We start from the raw sequence: 25,552 nt of genomic DNA on the forward strand, positions 1-25,552 counted from the left end.
CTCCTGTTATTGGGGCCAAGCGTTGGGTTTCCTTAGTCGCACGCTTTCCTTGTTGTTCTTACACCAAGCCAATATGACTCATTTCCATCCCCTGTGGAGTGTCTTGCAATCCAGTCACATCACATGATGTTTGAATTTCCTCTCCAGCAACAATGGGAAGAAGATGGCCCCTGGTCCTGAGGTTTCCCATCAAGGCTGAGGACTCTACTGAGCCTGCATTTGAAGTCTGTCCTCAGATCAAACTGGGAATGAATTTAGAGAAGGTGTTCACATCCACACTGTTCCTTTTTCCTCACTTGAGAATCCTTTTCTAAAGGCTAGAAACAAAGACCTGTAATGATTCTCTTCAATTTGGAGTGCAGCCGTGAGGTAGGCACTCAGCATATCATCATCCAGTAACCATGTGCTAGCACTTTCCAGGCCCAGAATGCTGTAGACAAAGAATGAATAAACAGGTAAGGTTATGTGGAAAGGATATGGCTAGGGAGTTAGCATGATTCTAAATGACAAGGATAATCATTGAACAGTTGGTGATAGGGAGGCTTCTCTTTATTTTCCAATACTTGGGAAATAACTTTTTAGTTTATAAATATATGATCAATGTATCCCATAAATAGATACACCAAAATAAATAATAAAAACAATTCTTCTGAAGAAAAAAAACAGGCAAGGTCACTCATAAGCTGTATGTTGGAAAATGAATAAATTAATTCTGTAGTGGAGAAAAGCACTCACTTCTGACCTGGCTGACCACACACACACACACCTGGGTCCCTCTGCCAGGTGAAAGGGACATAAAAGGCTCCAGTGGAAGGGCCAGAAACCCTAGTGACTCACCTGATGGGACTGAGACTGAGGGGAGAAAAAAGGGAACCCAGCAGGGGTCATGGATTTGGGGTGTGTCGTTGAGGCTCTTAAAGGTGTGGGGGGTTCTAAGAAGGAAGTGACTTGGAGGAAGAGTGTGGGGGCCTGAAAAGGAACTGGGGACTTTAAGGAAGTGGGAGCTTTAAGAAGATGTGGGGGGTCTCTGAGGAGTGGGGTCTCAGGAGAAGAGTTCTGAGGCTTTGCGGGGTAGTCTGGAGGAACGGGATCCTTGATAAGTGGGGGCCCTGAGGGCCCTCGGTGGAGAAGCGGGGACTCTGAGAAGAATGCATGTACTGCGGAGAAGTAGGGGGTGCAAGCCTCAGAAGCCTAAAGGAGCCGGAGTTGCACTAACTCAGATTGGAAAAGGGTGAGAGTGAGAAGTGCCTCCGCCACACCCAAGCTCGTCTTGAGCGGTTGGCGTGGGTCAGTTCGGGGCGTGTCCCGGGGGCGGTGCACGGAGCCTGGTTGGTTGACGGCGACGTGGAGGCGTGTCTTCAAGGTGCGCAGCGGCATGTGGTTGGCTGCCAGCAAAGGGGGCGGAGTCCATAGGCAGCGGCGGTTGGCTGCGCCGCCCGCGCGAGCGCTCCAGGCCCGGCGGCTCCGCCTCAGCTCCCGCCTGGCCGCGCCGCCCATGGACGCCCCGCTGCGCTCGCCTAGCCCCGCGCAGCCACCACCTGCCCCGCGCCACCCGCCTCCCGGGCCTCCGCCAGGCCCTGACACGAGCGACGTCCTGCAGCAGATCATGGCCATCACTGACCAGAGCCTGGACGAGGCGCAGGCCAGGTGCTCCTTGCGGGCTTGTCGGGGGCCACTGAAGGGGGCGGGCCGAGGAGGAGGACTGGGGCAGCTAGGGCGAGAAGGGGACTGGGACGAACATCTGGGTGCGGAGGAAGTGCAGACAAATATGGGGGCTTGAGAAGGCCTGAAGGTTTCCAAGGACGAGGGGTGTAGGGGAATAAAATGGAATGGGTTGGACGGGCCTTATGGGACTAAGCAGAGGGTGAAGGGTTTAAGGAGCTGGGTCCTGGAGCGAGAGGGATGTGTATAGTGAAAGAGAGTTTAGGGGTTACTGGAGGGAGGGAAGGGCTGAGAGATGGGTACACTCGCGATTGCTGAAGGGCGAACGAACGTCTAAATGGATCGGTTGGTGGGATTTAACAGGATGGCAAATTTGGAGGGCAGATAATGGTGGAGAAAGGGGTTCAGAATGTCTGTGTAGAAGACTGAAGTTAAACTGGGGTGAATTTGTGTGGGAACCATTCAGAGCTTTAGGGAGAAGGATTTGTGAGGGAGATGGGTGGAGATGGAGGACCCCGCCTTTTTTTTTTTTTTAATGAATTTGGCAAATATTTATTGGACATTTACTAAGTGCAGGTCACTAAACCAGATGCTGACATAATCTTTGCTTTCAAGTTCATGGTTTGGGGGAGAGAAAGTAAGTATAAAAAAGTATGTATTCGGTAAAGCTGTAAGGAAAGGAAGGCATATTGTGGGATGCCAGATGGAGAAGGCAGGCCTGGAGAAGGGATGGAACCTTCAGAGGTCCTGGATCCAGGGAGAGAAAGTTCCTGGTCAAGGAGAGCCAGGGAAAGAGTTGAGTTTGGAAAAAGGCTGGAACCTGATTACAGCTAGAGCCTACAAGTCTCAGTAAGGACTTTGGATTTTATTCCAGTTGCAATGGGAAAAATCAAAGCAAGTTTTAAGACCACCTGCCCATTTACCTCCATCCACCACTTGTCAGACAGAATTGGTGAAGTCAGCTTCACAAGATAGTTCACTATGTTTGGGGCTTGCTGGAATTATTAGAAAATAAGAAAGGACTGAAGTCATTTTGGAAGATGAGGCTGTATTCTAAGGGGCCTGTTTTGGGGTGAAGGTTGTTCCTTAGGGATGGAACTAGGATCTGTAGGGCGGACTGTACAGCCACCAAAGTCATTCATAAAGATGGATTATAAAGCCAGGTAAACAGCAGCCCAAAGGGCTGGAAGGTGTAGCACAGTAGTAGAGGGATATGCAAGGCCATGGGTTCCATTCCCAGCACTGTAAAAAAAAATAATAATAATAGTAATACAAAAACAAAAAATCCAACAGCTTCAGGAAGAATGAGGCAAAGAAAAAGATGCAACATGCTTTTGGGTTTTGTTGTTGTTTTAGTACCAGGGATTGAACCCAGTGTCTCTTTTTTTAATATTTTATTTTGAGACAGGGTCTTGCTGAGTTGCGGAGGTGGGTTTTGAACTCGCAATCTTCTTGCCTCAGCCTCCTGAATTGCTGGGATTACAGGTAACGTGCCACCATGCCCAGCCATGCATTTGTTTTTCAAACTTTCTTTTCTTTTCCTCTTGTGGAATGTTGACTCTGCAGTTTTGTAGCCTCTATCTGCAAAGTTAGGAGTACTCCCACCCTCCAACTATGTTCATTCTACTTTTTGGAGCACTGCCAGGTTGCTAGAAAAACCAAGATGGCTAAGATGTTCTTTGCAGAAAAGTAGCGGGTACAAGCCTCAGAAGACTAAAGAGCCGGAGTTGCACTAACTCCTCTTGGAGTAAATTCAGAAATAAGGTATATGATAGACTTGTCATAACAGGAGTGCACAGTTTAGAGGTAATTCACAGGCTAAGCCAGAAGAGAGTACCTTACTGTGATGACCTAACAAAGCTTAGGCTTTGTTGTACTTTTTCCCTTTTATTCCCAGGGTTATTATGCACCTAGCAGTAAAGTGTCATGGCACTGAAGAGATTCTGGAAGGATTAGAAGGAGCTGGGGAGATATATGCTCTTCACCCCTAGGAACTGTTACCACAAAAGCAACACTGGTTTCCTGGGAGCTGCTTATGCTCCTTCCAGTCTGGGAGGGGAGCTGCATGAGGGGAGAGCTCTGCCCAGGTGTGATCTTCCTTAGGCTTTCTCAGGCATCTGTGGACCCAGCACAGCCCCAAGGCTGCTGTATTTTCCTTGCAGTAATCTCTTGAGATTCTAGTCTGCCTAGAGAGTCTTTAGAAGGAAATGTAGTCTCTTCTTTGCTGTTTTAGAAGGCAGTTTTTTGTTGTTATTGTTTGTTTGTTTGTTTGCAGCATGAGGGATTGAAGCCAGGAACACCTTGAAATATCTTCTAGACCTTTTTTTCCCCCTAGACAGGATCTCATAAAGTTCCTTAGGCTGTCCTTGAACTTGTGATCCTCTAGCCTCAGCCCCTTAAGTAGCTGGAATTACAGGCATGCACACTGTCCCCAGCTTGTTTGTTTTTTTAAGGCTAAGAAATTAAATGGGGGAGGAGAGTATTATTCATGCTTTACTTGATAATATAGTTGTTACTTAGCTGTTTGCTCATTCCTGGCTTCTTTCTGAAGTAGAAAGACCCCTGGAGCTTTTATTTTGACATTTCAAAAGATTCAGATTCCTCACTTCATTGAACCTAGCTTGTAGACAAACTCTACAGTTTCTGAGGGTCACCCAAGTCCCAACAACAATCTTTAGTCCTTAGATGAGTCACTTACTCCAATGTGAAAAAAACACAGCTGGCTGGAATCTCTTCCTCACGGTATTCAAGCTCTCTGTACCCAAGGATTCTGCATCCACAGATCTAACCAACCTCAGATTGAAAATATGTTGAAAAATATATTGAAAAAGTTGCATCTGAACATATGACATTTATACTGTATTAGGTGTTATAAATAATCTTGAGATGATTTAGAATATATGGGAGGATACATAAAGGTATATGCAAATACTGTGCCATTTTACATAAGGAAATTGTGATAGGGCAACCCATTCTGGTCCTGGACCTTGCAAAAAGAGGATTTCCCTAAGCCCAGAGGAAGGAGAGTCAGAGAGAACTGGGGTAGAGCCTCAAACACTCTACTAAGGGGTTGGAGAGGGTGTTTTTGAGGCAGGCCATGAAATGCCATTTCATATTTCTGTTCAGTAGACAAGAAGTTGTGGTTTGTTTGTTTGTTTTTATTTGTTCTAATTGGTCATACCTGAGAGTAGAATGCATTTTGACATAGTGTACACAAATGGAGCACAACTTCTTGATTTTCTGGCTAAAACATGGTGCAGAAACACTTAAGGTTGTAGTTTTGATAAGAAATATAGTTGTGTTAGTTGGACCCGTCAATGGACAAATTAGGAAATGACATTGTAGTGAGATTTTTACAGACTTATGTTTGTTCTGTCTGAAAGATGCTGGTTTTTTTTTTTTTTTCCAGTCCTGCAGATTTTTTCTTGTGTCATGTTAAACAATTTTTCTTCTTTCTTGGTTCCAAATCTAGCTCCTGGTCCAAAGCTTCATTTTGCTTAAATTACTAAAATAACGCCAATGGTTGAATTTGAGAATCCCTACATGTTCTCAGTCTTTGTTTGCTGTCTTTCTTTCTTTCTTTGTGGGTTTGTTTTTAAAGTGACCACTGCAGTTGATTTATGGCATTTATTACACATTGATCCTTCCCAATTTCACTATTATCAAGAACAGGGCATCTCATTGCTGAGGCTGGCTTTGAATTTGTGACCTTCTATCTCAGCCTCCAAGCCACTGGGATTATAGGTGTGGGCCACTGTGCCTGGCATCATATTTCTTTTTAAAAAAGTTACAGAGGAGCACTGGGGTAGCAGCTCATGGCAGAGTGCTTGCAGAGCATGCATAAGTCCCTGGTCCATCCCCATAAAACTAACCAGGTGTAGAAGAAATATGCTCTAGAAGTCCAGGTATGTGGAAAGTGAAGGGTGTCAAGTGAAGAGCAGCACCCATCCCAGGTCTCTGGGAACAGTTGCTTCTGTGCTGCAGGGGGCCTGTGCAGGGCACTGGCCTTCTGTCCACACAATCCCCTAAACAGAGGAGGCTGGAGTCCTAAGTCTGCGTGGAGTTAGAACACAGCTGGGTCGCACTCCTTCTCAGGGTACTGGCTCTCCTCTTGGCCCCATCCACCTGTGATTTTCATTGTTTTCTTGAATTTTTCTTGAATTAAAGCAGCTCTTTGTACATTTTTAAAAAAAAAAAAAGAACTGGGCATCTGCCTCCTGAGCTATATTCCTTCCTGAAGTTTAGGGCCCTCTGTGACTATCTAGGCTTTATATCAAGGTTTTTTGTTGTTATTATTTTTATTTATTTATTTATTTATTTATTTTTGGTGCTGGGAATCGAACCCAGGGCCTTGTGCATGCAAGGAAAGCACTCTACCAACTGAGTTATATCCCCAGCCCTTCTATCAAGGTTTTATTTCTTCATTTCTCTATTTTTTTTTCTTTTGTATCAGGGATTGAACCCAGGGTCACTTAATCAATAAACCACATCCCTAGCCCTTTTTGTTTGTTTGTTTTTGTTTTGATGCTGGGGATTGAACCCAGGGCCTGTGTATGCAGGCAAGCACTCTACCAACTGAGCTATATCCCCAGCATCCCCAGCCCTTTTAAAACTTATTTTTAAAATTTGTAAACATTTTTTTTAGTTGTAAATGAACATAATACCTTTATTTTATTTATTTATTTTTATGTGGTGCTGAGGATCAAACCCAGTGCCTCATATATGCTAGGCAAGGGCTCTACCACTAAGCTACAACCCTAGCCCTATTTTTCAAAATTTTGAACAGGATCTCACTAAGTTTCTTAGGACATTGCTAAGTTGCTCAGGCTGGCTTTGAAACTGTGATCCTCCTGCCTCAGCCTCCCAAACTTTTGGGATTACAAATGTGCACCACTTCTCCCAGCAAGGTTTTATTTCTTAAGGGTAGAGAACATGTCTTCTAATTTTTGTTTTGTAAAAGAGATGCATAATGTTATTAGGTTCTTTATAATAAAAATAACCTTTCTAGAAATGAGCGTAATTATAGAGGTTTGATTCTATCTTTGGTTCAGGTGTTAGATCATTGATGTCAGGGAAATTTTTTTCAAGAAATATACTGTTCTACAGAGACAAGATCCCTGAATATATCTCATATGCCTATGTAATTTAAAATTATACCTGTGGGCTGGGGTTGTGGCTTAATGGTAGAGCATTGAGCGCTTGCCTAGCACATGTGAGGCATTGGGTTCAATCTCCAGCACCACACACACACACAAAAAAAAAAAAAACTAAATAAAGGTATTGTGTCCATCTAAAACTAAAAAAAAAGTTTAAAAAAATTAAACTAAAATTATACCTTGCTAAGTAAAACAAGTTGCTTCATAATTGCTTGGAACTGCTCAGAAATTATAGCCTAAATTAGAAGCTATAACATATTGTTAGTAGACTACAGAATGTGGATTATGTTCTATTCATTTCTGGGTTTCTTGTTCCTGAACAGTGACCAGAATATAGTAGTTGCTCAATATTGTTTGTCTCATTAATATCCATTAAATTAGACTAGCAGAAATACAGTTCATTACTTTCATTTTCTGGCATTATTCTGTGTGATTCTCAATATTTCAGCTGCAAAATTTTAGGATTGATTATAAAAGGATTTTCACAGAAGTCTTGGGGTTTTTTTCCTTTTAATTTGGTTGTTTTGTTAATTTAGAAGCATCCTCAAAAATCTATTTATTTAAATGATTTATTATTTCTCATTGATTGAATTTTTTTAAAAGAAACAATTTTCTCCACATTTTTTATTGGTCATTGATTGAAATTTTGTGTGTGTGTGTGTGTGTGTGTGTGTGTGTGTGTGTGATGCTGGGGATTGAACTCAGGGTGATGCCTGTGCTAGGCAAGTGCTACCGTTGAGCCCCACCCCCGGCCCTTATTGTTACTATTGATTTAATCCTGATGCATGGATTTAATAGAGTATGTTTATATATTTGTTAGCAGGGCCACTATCAGCACTCTTTTTCTCCTAGTCTCCATTCATTGATTTATAATCACTTAAGTGGTAATAGCTGTCTATTGCTATGTAACAAATTACCGTAAACTAGGGGCTTAAAATAACACACACTTATGATCTCAACATTTCCTTAGGTGAGGAATCTGGGCACAGCTTAGCTGGGTCCTCTTCCCGGCGTCTCAGAAGGCAGGCTGTATTCCTGTTCAGATTTCAGGGTCCTTTTCCAATCTCATGTGGTTGTTGACAGAATTCAGTTCCTTCCAGTTGGAGGACTGGAGTCCTTGTATAATTCCTGGCTGTCAGCTGTGGGCTGCTATTAGCTTCTAGAGGCCATCAGAGTTTCCCTACCACCAGCCCTCACTACGTGGCACATGGCTTCAAGGCTAGCAGGTGACTTTTCAGTCAGCTAAGGTTTGAAGTCATAGGTAATGTCACATAACCACAGGAGAGACTATACCATCACCTTTGCTACATTGTGAATCACAGGTTCTGCCTGAACTTAAGGAAATAGCATTATATAACGGTCTGACTCATTGGTGGTTACCTTAGGGTATGTCCACCAAGTAGGTGATTTCATCCCCTTGATAACCTTCTGGACTCACTGGTCAGTAACACTTTGTTTAAGCATTGCAGTCAGCTCCTCAGTCGACTCTAGGCCAAGAACAAGTTCAAAATTTAGGCATTTTTCTTTTCATCATAAATTGTAGAAACACTGTGAAATTATTTTGCATGCATTAAAATTTTCTTTATACTGTATTTAAAGTAAGATGTTTTATAAGTAGAAAATTGATGAAAAATAGTCCTAGAGTCTGCTTTAGGGAAGCAGAATAGCCAACTTCACTCTCTTTCCTCTTCTTGTTAGAATGAAATTTATAGGTGGGAAGAAGAAACTCCAACTGGAGTCCATTTTAATTAATGGCAATACTGCTTCTGTGGCTTGAGCCTATCATTTTAGGCTCAGTATCCTCGGTGGTCGACTGCTGAATACTGCATCAGAAAAACTAACACTTACGTTTAGATTTACAGAAGGTCAAATCTCATTCCCCACATTCTCATATTTGGAGTTCAGAGACATGGATCTTCATTCTGTACCCCACCTCTAGCCTTTTGAAAAGCATCCCACAGGGTGCATGGTAAATTTGGAAGGCCCTTGAAAAATCAGAAGACTCATAGCAGCATAGGGTACTATGGTAGTGTTTGACCTTCTTCATGATGTTAATCACATCTGATTTCCATTATGAAATTATTGATTTTCAGTTGTATTATCCATTCAGCCGTGGGCAGTAGTTTTTTTTTTTTTTTTTGTCATTGTTGTTGAACAGAGTTGGGGATTGACTCAGGGCCTGCCACTTGCTAGGCAAGTGTTCTACCACTGAGCTACACATTCAGTATCTTTTTTTCAGTGATAGTCCTGGGTATTGAACCCATGGGCACTTTTTCCATTGAACTACATCCCCGCCCCCTTTTTTATTTTTTATTTTGATATAGGGTCTCACTAAATTTCCCTGTCTGATTCTCCTGCCTCAGATTCCTGAGTAGCTGGGATTGTAGTCATGCACCACTGTGCCTGGCCTGCATGTGCCTGGCCTGCAGTATCTCTCTCTCTTTCTCTCTCTCTCTCTCTTTTTTTTTTTTTTTTTTTGTACCAGGGATTGAATTCAGAGGTTCTCAAATACTGAGCCACATCGCTAGCTTCTTTTACTTTTTATTTTTGAGATAGGGTCTTGCTAATTTGCTCAGGGCCTTGCTAATTTACTGAGGCTAGCTTTAAACTTGTGATCTTGTGATCTTCCTGCCTCTGCCTCCCAAACTGCTGGGATTACAGGCATGTGTCACTGTGCCTGGCTGCAGTATCTTTTAATATTGAGTGCTTGGATGACAGAGGTACAGAATTTAAACTTATCATAATAGTAAATATTAAAGTAATGGCATAGTATTCATCAAACTTGTTCACAGAAGTTCTGCTACATGTACACACCATTGCAATTTCAGTTACCCTCACTGCCTCTTTTTCATTATCATGTTCTCCCTCTAGACTGGCTGTTTGGCATATAAACATGTGTTAATGTCACCTACCTTTAAAAATGCACACACACACAAAAAAAGCCAGGTGTGTTGGCATACTTCTATAATCCCAACTACCAAAGAGGCTGAGGCAGAGGATCACAAGCTCAAGGCCAACTTGGGCAACTTAATGACAACCTATCTCAAAATAAAATTAAAAAGTCTAAGGACGTAGCTCAGTAGTAGAGTGCTTGTCTAGATTTGTGAGGGCCTGGATCATCCCCAGCACTATAAAAAACCAAATGAATGAACCAGTTAAAAACACAAGGAAGCTACAGCCTTCCCTTGACTCACCTTGTCTTGATTTGTTCCTGGGATTTGTTTTAACCAGGCATGGCAAGGTGAGAGAAATGGAGACAGCTGCCTTTGAAAGAAGAGTTAATTTCTTATAGTGTTCAAGAAGAAGGGGCACACCGTGCCACACAAGGCCATGTGGAGAAGCTTCTGGCTCAATCAGGAGGCAAAAGGAACAAGGGGAAAGAATGGCTCAGAGACTTTGTAGTGATTTCCACAGGAAGAAATGGGCGAGTCAGGGTAGGCCAGTTTGAGCAAGCTTGGAATTGGATAGTGTGAATAATTTCAGCAAGCTCTGGGTATCGGGGTGGCCCTAGTCATCCAGGACCTGGCCCTGGGGTGATTCAGGACAGGGGAAATATTGGCTTGCTGTGTGAGTTAAAGGAGGTGGTTGGGGATGTGAGCTTTGGATTGGTTGGCTTGCATGTGAAAGGCAAGGCGTGTTCACCACAGTTATTATCTCTGGGGAGTAGCTAACCGGGAGGAGCAGTCTCGTTCTCAGGCTGTCACATATGAAAAATAGAATATAAAAAACATTATTTATACACCATTTCTTTTAGCACCTGCTGTACTTCTTTGCTCTCCTTCAATGATAAGACGTCACAGAGTTTGTGGTTGCTGCTTTTACTTCCTCTCCATTTCCTCTCTAACCTTCTCCCTCCATGAGTCACCCTTGGCCTCTCATTTCTCAAAGATTATTCCTCTCTCCTGAAATCCTTTTTCTTGGTTCCCCAGTTTGGTCCCAGTCTCCTTTGTGGATGTTTGTTTTACTTGATATTTACAAGTCAAGTTCCTGTTCCTGGGCTGGGTCCCGATCCCCCCCATCCACATTCTCCTGTGGCGATTCCTGTAAGTCTTGGAGTTTTAAGTACCATCGCTATGCTAGCAACTCCTCACTGTATATTGTATATTTCCAGTGTAGAGTCCACATCCATGTACCCAGCTACCTATCTGAGTCCTCCTCTTGAGTAACTCAAGGAATCTCAAATGTGACCTAACCTGATCAAAACACAGTTCTACTTTCCAAACCTTCCTCCTGAATCTGAACCACTACAGTGTCTCCACTATCACGGTTAATAGGCCCACCATCCACTTGCTCAGACCTAAAACTGGTCTTTATCCCCAAATCTCCTTTTTCCCTAAAACCTGATACCAGTTTATGGGAAATTCCTCTTGACTCCACTTCCAAAATAAAAGGTCTATTTTTTTTTAATGTGTACTACCATAAATCTAAGCTAGCAGCATTTCTGTCCTACTCAGGCTATAATAGCCTCGTCTGACTATTATTTTTGGTCCCACTCTTGCCTTCCTTTACTCTAATCTCCAAAGAGTGACCACAGTGATCTTTTTAAGATGCATTTTAGCCAGACTTGGTGGCCCACACCTAAAGACCCAGCTACCCAGGAGGCTGAGATGGGAGAATCACTGGAGCACAAGAATTTGAAGCTAGCCTGATCAATATAATAAGACCCTGTCTCAAAAGTAAATAAACTAAAATTAAAAGTAAGTAAATATGTAAAAATGCATTTCAATTGAGAATAGGCAAACTGATCAATAGAATAGAATTAAAAATACAGAAATGAACCCAAACATCTGTGGCAAATTGATTTTTGACCAGTGTGTCAAGACCTTCAATGGGGAAAGAATAATCTCTTCAATAGTTGGTGCTGGGACAACTGGATATTCTTGTGCAAAAGAATGAATTTGGGGGGCTGGGGATGTAGCTCAGGGATAGAACGTTTACCTGGTATGCACAAGGCCCTGGGTTCCATCTCCAGCATCACACACAAAAAGAAAGAAAGAAAGAAAGAAAAGAATGAAGTTGGAGCCCTACCTCACACCATACAAAAATGTACTCAAACATTGGGCTGGGGGTGTAGTTTAATGATACAGAATTTGGCTAGCTTGCAGGAGATCCTGGGTTCAAAAACACTGGGGAGAGGGGATAAGGAATTGAAAAGACATTTCTCCAAAGAAGATATACAGATGGCTGATAAGCACTTGAAAAGATGCTCAACATCATTAGTCGACAGGGAAATGCAAATCAAAAACATAATGAGAGCTTTTCGGCCAGAACCGCCATCTTTCAGTAATTCGCCAAAATGACAAACACAAAGGGAAAGAGGAGAGGAACCCAATATATGTTCTACAGGCCTTTTAGAAAACATGGAGTTGTTCCTTTGGCCACATATATGGGAATCTACAAGAAGGGTGATATTGTAGACATCAAGGGAATGGGTACTGTTCAAAAAGGAATGCCCCACAAATGTTATGGCAAAACTGGGAGAGTCTACAATGTTACCCAGCATGCTGTTGGCATTGTTGTGAATAAGCAAGTTAAGGGCAAGATTCTTGCCAAGAGAATTAATGTGTGTATTGAGCATATTAAGCACTCTAAGAGCCGAGACAGCTTCCTGAAACGTGTGAAGGAAAATGATCAGAAAAAGAAGGAAGCCAAAGAGAAAGGAACCTGGGTTTAGCTGAAGCGCCAGCCTGCCCCACCCAGAGAAGCACATTTTGTGAGAACAAATGGAAAGGAGCCTGAACTGCTGGAAACTTTTCCCTATGAATTCATGGCATAATAAATGTTAAAAAAAATAATAATAAAAATGAGATACTACCTCACACCCACTAGATGGCTATAATAAAAAAGTAGACAATAACAAGTATTATTGATGATACTGATAAATTGGAACCCTCATACACCGTTAGTGAGAATGTAAAATGGTATAAATACTGTGCAAAGTGTTTTGGTATTTCCTCATGAAGTTACTACGATTTGACTTTCTAGTTGTGTATGTATACAAAACCTTTTACCTGTAGGTTCATAGCAGCATTACTCATAATAAACGGAAAGTGGGAACAACTCATATGTCCATCAAGAGATGAATGGGGGGTGCTGGGGTTGTAGCTCGGTGGTAGAGCACTTGCCTTGCATGCATAGGGTCCTGGGTTTGATCCTCAGCACCATATAAATAAATAAAAAATAAAGATATTGTGTTCATCTACAACTAAAAAAATATTTTTAAAAAATGGATGAATGGGCCAGGCGCTGTGGTGCACACTTATAATCCCAGTGGTTCTGGAGGCTGTGACTGGAGGATCGCGAGTTCAAAGCCAGCCTCAGCAATTCAGTGAGATCTTGTCTCTAAATAAAATACAAAATAAGGCTGGGGATGTGGCTCAGTGGTTGAGTGACCCTGAGTTCAATTCCAGGTACTAAAAGAGAGAGAGAGAGAGAGAGAGAGAGAGAGAGATGAATGGGCAAACTGTGTTCCATCCAATATAATGGAATAAAAAGGAATGAAATACTGATACATGCTACAACTTAGATGCTTAGATGAACCTTAAAATATTCTGTGGATGAAAAGTCCAATATGGACTCAGTGGGCTGAAATCAAAGTATCAACATAGGGCTATTTTCTTTCTGGAAACTGGGGAGAATCTGTTTCCTTATTGCTCTCAGCATATTGACGTTGTCTGCATTCCTTGGCTCAGAGTCCTTTTCTCCATGTTCCGGGCCAGGAACATAGCATCTCTCTGATCTTTACATCATCACAGCTCTTCCTCCAACCACAACCAGGAAAGATTTTCCATCTTTAAGGGCTCATCTGATACATTGGGCCCACTGGGTAATCCAGGTCATTCTCCCCTTCCCAAGGTTTTTAACCTTAATCGTATCTACAGAGTTATTTGTTCCATGAAGGCAACGTATTCAGAGTTCTGGAAGATTAGCATGTGGACATCTTTGGGGGCCATTATCCTGCCAACGAGTTTCTGTCACAGGCAAGCAAAAGTTAGGTTTGTCCTCACAACTTACAAGAGTTAGCTCCTACTTGTCTCTTTAACTTTCCTCACAACTCGCTCCCTCACCCATTACCCTGGCCTCAAATAGCCAGGAGTTCTCACAGGGCCTTTGCACTTTTTTGTCTTATAATTTCTCATTAAATTATATCTTTCTTCAGCCTTTTTTTCTTTGTTGACTTAATATCATTCCAATCTCAGATTTGATGTCACCTCAAAGACACACAAACTCCAATAAGCCACCTAACCATCACTCTGTCATGACCCAAATTAAAGTCACCACAAGGTACCTGCCACAGCTGATGGATTTCTTGTTTGTGTATTTGCCCTTAGCCCATCCATCATAAATGTCACATGAGTAGAAACTCAATTGCCTGTGTCTGTGTGACATTGGAATGGTGTGGCACATAGTAGGTACTTAGTAAACACCTGCTCAGCTAATGTCATGACACTGGGGTAGGATGGCTAATGTTTCTGCTTATAGTGTAAATACATTTTTCAAATCATTGGACCTTGAAATTTCATAGTTTTTAATGAGTTGAATATTTAGACTTGCATTGTTTAAATATCTACCTATAAAGGGGAATGTTTGACTATTTGTACAGTTGTCCTTCAGATGTTCAATTACTTTATGTAAAATGATATGTGGTATCTGCATATAATCTACACACATCCTCCTGTAGACTTTAAATCATCTCTTGATAACTTATGATACCTAATATATTATAAATACTATGTAAATAAATGTATTATTTAGGGAATACTGACAGTTTACGAGAGGTCACAAAATGACTATATATTTTTTTAAATATTTATTTATTTATTTTAGTTTTAGGCAGACACAACATCTTTGTTTGTATGTGGTGGTGAGGATCAAACCTGGGCCGCACGCATGCCAGGCGAGCACGCTACTGCTTGAGCCACATCCCCAGCCCAAATGACTATATTTTTGAAGCCAAAGTCTGTACATGTTCGCTACAAATGAAAATATTTTTTCAACTATTTTCTACCTTCAGTTAGTTTAATCTACAGATGCAGAAACCACAGATCTAGAGAGCCAACTATACATTGCTTTATTTTAATATTGCACAAAACAAATTCATATGAAGTGCTTTTGCCAAGTATCTTCACAAGAGGAGTTTTTAGTGGTCAGAACTGGCAGGATGGGTTTGATTTCTCAGTATGGAGAATCTTTGCTCTCATGGACAACCTGACTACTCTCTTATTCTCACATTTACCTCTGTTACCTATCTTTCAGAAAGCATGCTCTGAATTGCCATCGGATGAAGCCTGCCCTCTTCAGTGTGCTCTGTGAGATCAAGGAAAAGACAGGTAGGCCATTTCAAAGACACTTCTGTGTGAATCCAGGACCACAACAAGCATGAGCCTCAGGTTCTGGCTTATGTGTGTGGTAGGCAGTTTTACTCATCACATCTCTGGCAGCAGATGGTGGGTATGTTTGTTTCTGCCTTATGGGTAGCTGGTCTCTGGTACATCATGGATTTATTTTGCAGTTTTTAACTAGAGAAATACTGTTGCAAATAAGTAACAAGCAGCAGTGTTCTAGGAACTAAGAGGTACTATGACCTTCATTTGTGTAGAAAAAAGGAAGATGGCAGAATTAGAAAAGTAGAATAATAACATTTTTTTTTTTTTACTTTTTTAAGCTTCCAAGATAATCCCCATGGAAGACTTTTACCACTGCAGATTGTTTTATTTTAAAAATATATATCAGGGGCTGGGTTTGTAGCTCAGTGGTAGAGCGCTTGCCTCATACACATAAGGCACTGGATTCAATCCTCAGCACCACATAAAAATAAATAAATAAAATAAATATATTAATTAAAAAATTTTTAAAAATTTTTTGTTTTGAAGTTTTTACAGACTTACAGAAAAGTTGAAAAAATAATACAAAGAGGTATTGTGTACTCTTTTCCTAGCTTCCTTTAATGTCTTTCCTTTAGAAATCATAGTATAATTAATGAAACCAGGAACTAACCCTTGGTACAGTAAATACTCTTTAACTAAAAACAGACTTCATTCATAGTTACTCTTTTTTTTTTTTTTTTTTTGTGGTACAGGGGATTGAACTCAGGAGTACTTTACCACAAGCTGCATCCCTACCCCTATTTATTTTTGAGACAGGGTCTTGCTAAGTTGCTTAGGACCTTGCTAAATTGCTGAGATCAGCCTCAAACTTGTGATCCTCCTGACTCAGCCTCTTGAGTCACTGGGATTATAGGCACAGACTATCACACCCACCTAATACTTACCTCTTTGGGCCCAGGATCCTGCCCAGCATCCCATATTGCATTTAGCCATGTCTCCTCTGATCTGTGACAGTTCCTTAGTTTTTCCCTCCATGACTTTGACACATTGGATGAGAGCTGCTCAGCTATTTTGTAGAATGCCCATCAAAGTGGTTTTCTCATGATTAGACTGAGGTTATATATTCTTTGGCAGGAATCCCATGCTTCTTCAGTGCCTTGGGAGTACGTGCTGTCAATATTTCCTGTCACTGATGGTCTTGACCTTGATCACTTGGTCAAGTTTAATTCTAATTTGAAGTTAGTTTATAAGAGAGATCACAGAATAAGATGAATATGTTAATGAAGCCAAAGTTCACTGCAGAAAGGTTGTCACTTGATTTCTTAGAATGAGTTCATCTCTTGAGGTCAGTTATTTGAATTTTGTATGTTACCTTAAAGCATGGCATTTCAGATATCCTGGGGCTGATAGAAATGTGTACATTATACAAAAAAGTATTTTTTTTTCTCTGAACACAATTTTAATGCAAGTTGACATGTACTTAACAGGTACAGTGGCTAAGAGCAATGATAGGGCCTGAATTTTGACTTTGCCTTTAGCTGCATGATCCTCACATGTGACTGAACCTTTCTCTGTCCTTGCTCTTCCTTTTTGATTTGGGAACAGTGATTATAGTTTGCTCATAGTTGCTGAGAACTGTTGAGAATTGTGTAAGGTAACCTATGAAGAAATTCAGTTTTAAACCTACATTTAAGTTTTCCTTAAATGCTACAAGGACATTATATTCTTTTAACCCCACATTTCAAGTATTCGTGGTGGGGTAAAGTGTACATTACATGCAATTTACCATTATAGCTATTTTTTACTGTGTTTTAAGCACTATATGCATACTAATTTGTTTAATAACTCTAGAAGTTACATAAATTATACAGATAGGGAGACTTGAAATAAGAATGGTACTTGCCCAAAAGCACATAATTAGTAAAAGGGGAGGGTCTAGAATTTCCACTCATTCAGTCTGTGATCAGAGTCGCACCCTTTTTTTGTGTGCGTGTGGTACTGAGAATTGAACCCAGGGGTAATTTACCAGAGAGCTACATCCCCAGCCCTTTTAACTTTTTTAAATTTTTGAGACAGGGTCTTGCAGAGTTGCTTAGGTCCTCACTAAATTGCTAAAGCTGGCCTTGAATTTACAATCCTCCTACCTCAGCCTCCCAAGTTGCTGGGATTGCAGGTATACACCACTGCACCTGTCTCAGAGTTGCACTCTTGACTAATTTCTCTCATTCTTGAATAAATATTCCTTTCAAGGAGAAAAAGCCAATATTTCAAAAGTTAATTAAACCAGTCAATTCTTAATCTAGTTTTGATTAGATTAATATTGTGACATTTAGATAGATGTCCAGTATACAAGAGTAATCCATGAAGTTCAGTAACCAGCACTGAGGGAAGTTGAGCCTCTGTGTTAGTCAGCTTTCCATCACTGTGACAAAATACCTGAGATAAACAGCTTATGAAGAGGAAAGGAGCCAGGCACAGTGGCACATGACTGTAATCCCAGTGGCTCGGGAGGCTGAGGTAGGAGGATCGAGGGTTCAGAGCCAGCCTCAGCAACAGCAAGGTGCTAAGCAACTCTGTGAGACCCTGTCTCTAAAAAAATACAAAATAGGGCTGGGGATGTAGCTCAGTGGTCAAGTGCCCCTGAGTTTAATCCCTGATACCAAAAAAAAAAAAAAGAAAAAGAAAGGATTATTTTGTCTCACAGCTTCAGAGGTTTCATTTCATGTTTAGTTGGCCCTGTTGCTTTTGGACCTGTGGCAAAGCAGCACATCATGGTGGGAGAATATGTCAGAGGAAATCACTCACCTCATAGCAGTTGGCAAGCAGAGAGAAAGGATGGGACAAGATTTCAATATCCCTTTCAGGGTCACCCTCCCACCTCCATAAGACCAGAAGATTACCAACTAACTCCCGTCTCTCCCAGTAGCACCACAGGGGACAAAGCATTTGGGGGACACTTTCCAAATCATAGCAGCCTCCATAGCCTTATAGGGATGGACAGGAACATGAAGTTCAGCATCTTGTACTTTCAGTCACCTGAAGATGAAAATTTTAACATAGTGGAGAAATATCATACGCTGCTAATATTGTCTGCTTTGCAATGTAGAGTTGATGTAATCCCAAAATGACAGTTGGGCTAAAGTAAGGTGTACAGTTGTCGCCTGAATAAATGAAAGAGCTCTCTAAATGAATTCACTAATGCTATTTCTGTAACCCATTGAATGCCAAATATTTCCACTGTATTCTATCCAAAATTAGCTGATAAGGAATTGAGAATTGAAACTAATTGCTTAAGGGTACTATTGGCAAGTCTAGGAAAAAAATATTTTCTTCCTCTCTTGTCCAAAGCACAAGAAAAGTAAGAGGCTTTGCACCATTCTGTCCTTAGCTCCAGCTCAAAGCCGTCAGTCAGGAATGTTGATGCAGCAAAACAATTATCCATTATTTACTTCATGTCCTGCTCACAATTCCAGATGTAGACATCTGCCTTCCTCCATCCTAACTGTTTCCCTAGAGACCACAAGATCTAAACTGGAAACTGGAAGAATTCCTTTTTATTTGCTTTTCATTTCTGTGTGTGTGTGTGTGTGTGTGTGTGCGCACGCGCACGCACATACTTTACTGGTAATTGAATCCAGGGCTTTGCATATGCTAGGCAAGTGCTCTACCACTGGGCTACATCCCCAGTCCTTTTTATTAATTTGAGACAGGGTCGTACTAAGTTGCTGAGGCTGACCTTGAACTTGCAGTCCTTCTGCCTCAGCCTCCCAAGTAGCTGGGATTATAGGTGTGTGCCACCATACCTGGCCAGACTTCTTTTTAAAGTTTTCCCTTTTTCTTTGTAATAGGTATTCTATCGGAAGCTCTGAGACGATGTAAAGACTCCATTCCTCATTAACTTTTTTGTTTAATCATTTATTTTGTATCAGGATGGATTCAGAGACCTGTTTTTTCAGAGTCAGGTATCATCATCATTTACTTTGATGCTCAATTGTCCCACATTTGACTAGTGGGAGCCCCTTCAAGCTGGCTTCTTGTCCTTCTGACCCATCTGCATCATCCTTTGAGCACTTCCTTACTGGTGGCCATTACATTTGCCAGGCTCCTATTTTCTGTTTTCTCTGACCCAACTGGCATCAGCTACTTCTCCAAGGAGCCCTGGCTACATTTAGAGTAGATCTTGGTCCTGTATGTGCTTATTGTTCTCAGGGTGTCGCTACTTCCAGACACAGGACACAGAGCTGAGGAGTATTGTGGGTGATATGTATATGTACACACATCTATTTTTATATATCTGTATACATTGAAACTGTATTTGTTCTAATATCTTTAATTCTGGTTCACCACTGCAGTGTTCATTCTGTTTTTCCTCTTTCCCAGTCTGTAACTCCTTTCTCCAGCAAAGAGAACCCCAGTTCTCTTATCCTCAGTGTATTTGCTTAATTGGTCTCCCTCCCACCCTCACCCCTAGGTACACCTCTACTCACATATCCCTCTCTCTGACCCCATGCCCACCCCCAGGCCACAGCTGCTGACAGCTTCCTTGTGACCCCTTTTGGAATGATACCCAGCACCAACTTGTCCTCCACAGACACCCCCTAGTCTGCTAGGCTGTGATGCTTGGAACTTCTCTACCCCGACTCAGATGCCTGTCTCATGTGTATGAATGTCTGGTGACCTAGGAACAAATGTTATAGCTTCCAGCAAATGGAAACACAAAAGTTCAGCTTTCTTAGGGACACACACACAAGCCTCTCACTAGCAATAATTTGGTTTTAAGCAAGTTTGCCTTCAAGCCACTGACAGCACTGGCTGCTAGTGCTTCAGCATTCTGCATGATGGCCTGCAGACAGTGGTCCTGTACCTGCATGAGCCCTGTCTCCCAAATCCTCCTTCTAGGTGTCCAGAAGACACCAAAAAGTTCTCCTTGTGAGAAAACTTCAAATATAGTTAAGAGGACCAGATGCTGGCCACAGTCTCTGCCGAAACCTTGAGGCTAGGTGCCTTGCAGAATTCAGAAGTGTTGGACTTGAGGTTGACAGTCACATTGTTGTTCCTTCTGAGGACTGAGGCATGGTCTGGATTCAAACAGTGGTGTTTGACATGAGAACAGAACATTCTCACATGTTGATGCAGATCAGGCTTTCCCTCCATATGAACTTAGGTGCCACTTTGTGTGGGGCTGAATACCAGAGGCCCCTTTAAGAGCTATCAACTACTCTGGAGACTGCTTTGTCTTCCTGTGCTGTGACTGCCCCCTGTACTGATCCCAAGCATACATCCAGGTTTCAGTTGGGTCAGTTCTGTGTTCATCGTGTCTTGCTATGAACCCTTGCTATGCTGTGGGAGCCGAGTAAGCTCCTTGCAGAGAAGTGTAAATAGTTCATAACAAGGAACACCCTGTTACTTCCTGACTGCTGGTGCTGGCCTTGTTAGTGGTTGGCAGGCACAAGCAACTATCTCGCTTCCCTTCCTCATCAGCTAATCAGATCTGTTGCAGCTGCAAGCTTGTGATCTGTAGGTTCAGCCTCCTGATGGAGACCTCGCGGTGCTCATAGGACCTTCTTCCTGTCCCAGTAGTTACGCTTTGGGCCAGCATGTGACTTCTGATACTCAGATCCCCTTCTTATTGGCTGTATCCATTTTCTTTAGGACTTTTCTAAGAGTGGATTCCCTGGAGCTGGGGAGTTATTTTCCAGATGTCCTTTCCTGGCCCCCAGTCTAATGACTCATAATTCAAGACTCTGATATAACCTGCCAAGTAGCTCAGGGGATTTGTAGACTGGAGCAGTGGTCCCTCCAGGCAGCAGTTACACCACCCCATCCAGGAAGGTGGATGTGTCAGATGGTGGTGGCAGCAGTCTTGCAAATAAGGTAAAAGGCTTTTATTTGCTTTAAGTGGGAGGCTGTGTAGCAAGTATATCTCAGTAAAGGTGTTATCAGCTTAAGGACTAGTGGTGTTAATAGAGGCCCTCTCTAGGATTTGTTTTTGCCTTAAGGCCATAGTACACACTAATTGTACTGGGAACTCCTTTGTTGGGTGGTATATTCTGTATGTTTCCTACCATGTTTTGGAGCTGGGATTTAAACCTAGGATTTTACCAGTGCTACATCCCCAACCCCCTCTTTTTTTTTTTTTTTTTTTTTTGAGACAGTGTCTTACTAAGTTGCCAAGGCATCCCTCAAACTTGTGATTCTCTATCTCAGCCCTCCCAATCACTGGGATTACAGGCGTGCACCACTGCACCCAGCTGGAACTACTTTGTTCTTGTAAAGTAACATTTTCTGGCAGCACACACCATGTCCCTGATCTATCATGTGCTTGGCACACAGTGGATACCAGTGAATTTATCAGAAAATACTCAGCAGTCCAATCTAGAACATCATTCACATCAGGTCCTTGGACAGTTTCCTTAGGAGTTGTGAGGGTATCAGCTGACCTGACGACCTTTAATTCACAGACTGGAGATTGGCCTCTCACTCTCTCCACCCCCAAAAGACTCAGCTAAATAAAGGCCACACCTTGCAGTGACTATAGCCCAGTTTTGAAGCTTCTAGACTTTTTCTCATGGCTCCCATTAGTTTTCTTTCTTTCTTTTTTGGTGGTACTGGGGATGAACCGTGGAGTGCTGTACCACTGAACTACATCCCCAGCCCATTTCGTTTTTAATTTTGACACAGGGTCTCACTAAATTGCTCAGACTGGCCTTGAACTTGTGATCCTCATTCTGCCTCAGCCTCCCGAGTCGCGGGGATTAAAGATGTGTGCCACTGTGCTCAGCAGTGCTGCTTTTCTTTTCTGTGGCTCTTAAAAGTTTGCAAATCCCCCATGGAGAGGATGGACTCATTTTTCCAGTTATTTGACCCGGCTGTGTTTTCTATTACTGCACCTTGATGTCTTTTCCTTTTCCCTTGAAGCTGACACAAGCAAGGAAAAGAGCCCAGGAAAACAAGCCTAAAAAACTGCACATCATTTTTACTCTGTCAGCAGTTCATGTGGTAGTTTATACTTGATTTTAGCCAAAAGACTAAGAAGTGATCATGTAGTTTATTACAGAATTGCAGACCTTTAATTACCAAACATGCAAGAATATTAAGATGAAAATAATTTGCATACTTTGTTCTAATTCCAGCACCTTGAGTTGTGTTGTATTTTAATTAAGGATTAATTTGATATAACTTTGTATATATGATAATACTTTGATTTGATGAGGGTCTAGTGTGTGGCAGCCATGATTTCAGAAACTGATGGGTGTTTGCTAAAGAAATATCTTTTCAGTTGGGTGTAGTGGCACATCTGTAATCCCAGGGACTTGGGAGGCTGAGGCATCAGGATCACAAATTAGGGGCTGGGGATGTGGCTCAAGCGGTAGCGTGCTCGCCTGGCATGCGTGCGGCCCGGGTTCGATCCTCAGCACCACATACAAACAAAGATGTTGTGCCCGCCGAAAACTAAAAAATAAATATTAAAAAAAAATTCTCTCTCACTATCTGTCTCTCTCTCTGTCTCTCACTCTCTCTTTAAAAAAAAAAAGGATCACAAATTAGAGGCCATCCTGGGCAATTTATTAATCTCAAAATTAAAAGGGACTGGAGATATAGTTCAGTGGTAGCACACCGCTGGGTTCAATCTTCAGAATGACAAAAAACAAAACAAAAAAACAGAATCCCTTGAAGAATTAATTGTCTTATTACCTTTGGTTCTTTGAGGACAAGGGAAGCTAGAGCTGATGGAAGTTGAGCTAACATTCTGAGCCTTCTACTTTTCCCAGTATCTTTGTTTCACTAGGAGAAAAAAATTAAAAACAACTTAGGTTATGTTCTTGTGTTAGTTTCCTGGGCTGCCATAACAAATGCCACCTATAGAGCTGAGCCTCCCTGCGGCTTCTCTAGCCTGCCAGTCAGGAGCCCTGGGGGAGCTGAGAGGCACATCTGAATTGCTCTTGAACGAGCCACAGGTAATGAGCTTGCTATAATCGATGGCAGCAAATGTCTAATGAACACAATTAGGCCAGCATTGGTGCACTGGGAGGACGAACAGCGCTGAGGGAGGGAGCTGCGGGCTGGAGGAGCAGTGACAAAGGGCAGATGACACTGTCCATACAGGTCGAGTGAAGTCCAAGTGCATGTGCTTGGGATATTAAGTTTTGCTCTGACTAATGCATTTATGCTGCAAAAATATATAACTCTAAGGAAATAAGGCATGTAGCATATGATTGCCTCTTCTATGTCACACTTAGGAGATGCACACAGTTAACTACACAGGGCCCCAGCGTGACAGTTGTGTTGTCAGTGCCTGAATTCATTCATATCTGGGCAGTTCTGGTCTTTCACAACTAAAATGCTGTGGAAGTATGTGTCCTAGAAATATGTCTTTGTTTATAGGTGTCCTTGTATGATAAGTTCTCAGAACAGAAATTTGAAGAACAAGTTATGCACGTATTCAGTATCAATCAGCATTTCAAAATTATCCTCCAGAAAGGAGAAGTGTGTGTGTGTGTGTGTGTGTGTGTAATTTTTGGGGGTACTGAGGATTTAACCTAGGGGTAATTTACCACTAAGTCACATCCCCAGCCCTTTCTTTTCTTTTTTTATTCTTCTCAGCCCTTTTTATTTTTTATTTTAAGACAGAGTCTCAGCTGGGCACATGCCTGTAATCCCATCATCTTGGGAGGCTAAGGCAGGAGGATCACAAGTTCAAAGTCAGCCTCAGCAACAATGAGGCGCTAAGCAACTCAGTGAGACCCTGTCTCTAAGTAAAATACAAAAGAGGACTGGGGATGGGGCTCAGTGGTGGAGTACCCTTGAATTCAATCCCCAGTACCTGGCCCCCCCCAAAATAAAGAATCTCACTAAGTCACTGAGTTGCTTAAGGCCTCTCTAAGTTGCTAAGGCTGGCTTTGAACTGGTGATCCTCCTGCCTCAGCTCCCGAACCACTGGGATTACAGGCATGTGCCACCAAGCCTAGCAGAAAGTCTATATTTTTTTAAGTCCTCAACATCTAGTGTGGTACCTGATTGTGATGAATCCTTAGATATTTGCTGTTGGATAAATAAATAAATAGATAAATATCTAAACAGATAAGTAAGAATCCATGTGCCCAGCAGCAGCCCCTTATCACACACAGGGACACACACTTTCATTAAGCCACATTTTCCATGATTGACAACTCCTTTCCTTAATTCAGTCGAACCTGTAATGGAAAATAGGAAAGTGGCTTCTCATTTGTTTGACCTTCAGATGGGAAGACTATTCTAGATTGCCCTAGTAGGCCCAGACATTTCACAACGGCACAGAAAAGTGGAAGAGGAAGGCAGGAGAAGGGCCAGATAATGGGCTGTTACATGAGAAGGACTCGTGCTTCTGATGTGGCTTTGAGATGAAAGAAGATAGCCAGAAGGAAAGGAAGAAGACCAGGGAGGGCTTGAAAAGCCAAAAAAAGCAAGGAAACAGACTCTCCCCAGAGCCTCAAAGTCAGGCAGCCCTGCTGGCACTCTGACTTCAGCCCAGTGAGACCCGTATCAGACTTCCGACCCACAGAACTAGGAGATAATGCAGTTACATTGTTTTGTTTTGTTTTGTTTTTCAATATTTTTTTAGTTGTAGTTGGACACAGTACCTTTATTATTTTTTTTTATTTATTTTTATGTGGTGCTGAGGTTCGCACACAGGGCCTCACACTTGCTAAGTGAGCACTTTATTGCTGAGCTACGACTCCAGCCCTGCCATTACATCGTTTTAATCTACCAACTTTGTGGTAGTTTGTCACAGCAACAAGAAGAACCTCATGCACTTTAATGTTATTAAAAAGTCTTTGAAAATATGGTTGTTGGTTGATTCATAAGATTATCTTATGAATTTTCCTGTGGATCTACCATAATTTACTTAACCAATTCCATGATCCCATGCATTAGCTGTTTTGGCCACTTCTAATTTGTGTAATTGTTGAACAGACAATCTGGCTAATTTGCACCATGGATGTTCCCTGCTGAGTGCTTGTTAGGTAAATCTGCACCATCTCTGTTGCTATGTTCCACCATCCATTCTGCTTTGAAAATTTAACCGAGTGTATAGATGCTTCTTGCAGTCTTCTAACTTTTCTTAATATTGCTTATTGAAACCTTGAGTAAAGCATAATTTGGGAAAGGATAGGTTGCTATTCTATATTAAGTTTTAGTTTTCTGCAGGGTATGTTATAGTTAAAGCATCGTCCTGGGGTTTCATAAATTGACTTCCAGACCACGCACATATAATTGAATCAAGCCTTTATTGAAGCACACCGGTGGTGACTGACCAGAACATAAAGCTGTTCCTCTGATCAGCCCTGCACAATTGCAAGGGCACTCCTTATAAGCCTGAAAACCACAAAAGGGACGTTTGGGGGTCTAGCCAATGCAAGCAAGCTA

General features: G+C 41.9%; 1 protein-coding gene and 1 pseudogene across 1 annotated transcript in view; both read left to right on the forward strand.

The window, feature by feature from the left end:
• Positions 1 to 1,482: 1,482 nt before the first annotated feature.
• The window catches only part of Pbx4 (PBX homeobox 4), a 34,952-nt gene continuing 10,882 nt past the window's right edge, over positions 1,483 to 25,552 (forward strand). The window contains exons 1-2 of the mRNA XM_046437265.2: positions 1,483 to 1,647; positions 15,075 to 15,148. Coding sequence (XP_046293221.1) covers positions 1,496 to 1,647; positions 15,075 to 15,148 — 226 coding nt within the window. The 5' untranslated portion in view covers positions 1,483 to 1,495. The remainder of the gene's footprint in view (positions 1,648 to 15,074; positions 15,149 to 25,552) is intronic.
• LOC131423894 (large ribosomal subunit protein eL21-like) lies at positions 9,414 to 12,628 on the forward strand (annotated as a pseudogene).

Source organism: Marmota monax, unplaced genomic scaffold, assembly GCF_021218885.2.
Source record: "Marmota monax isolate L192 unplaced genomic scaffold, Marmota_monax_Labrador192_F-V1.1 WCK01_AAM20220418_F8-fsc00021, whole genome shotgun sequence".
Classification (NCBI taxonomy): domain Eukaryota; kingdom Metazoa; phylum Chordata; class Mammalia; order Rodentia; family Sciuridae; genus Marmota; species Marmota monax.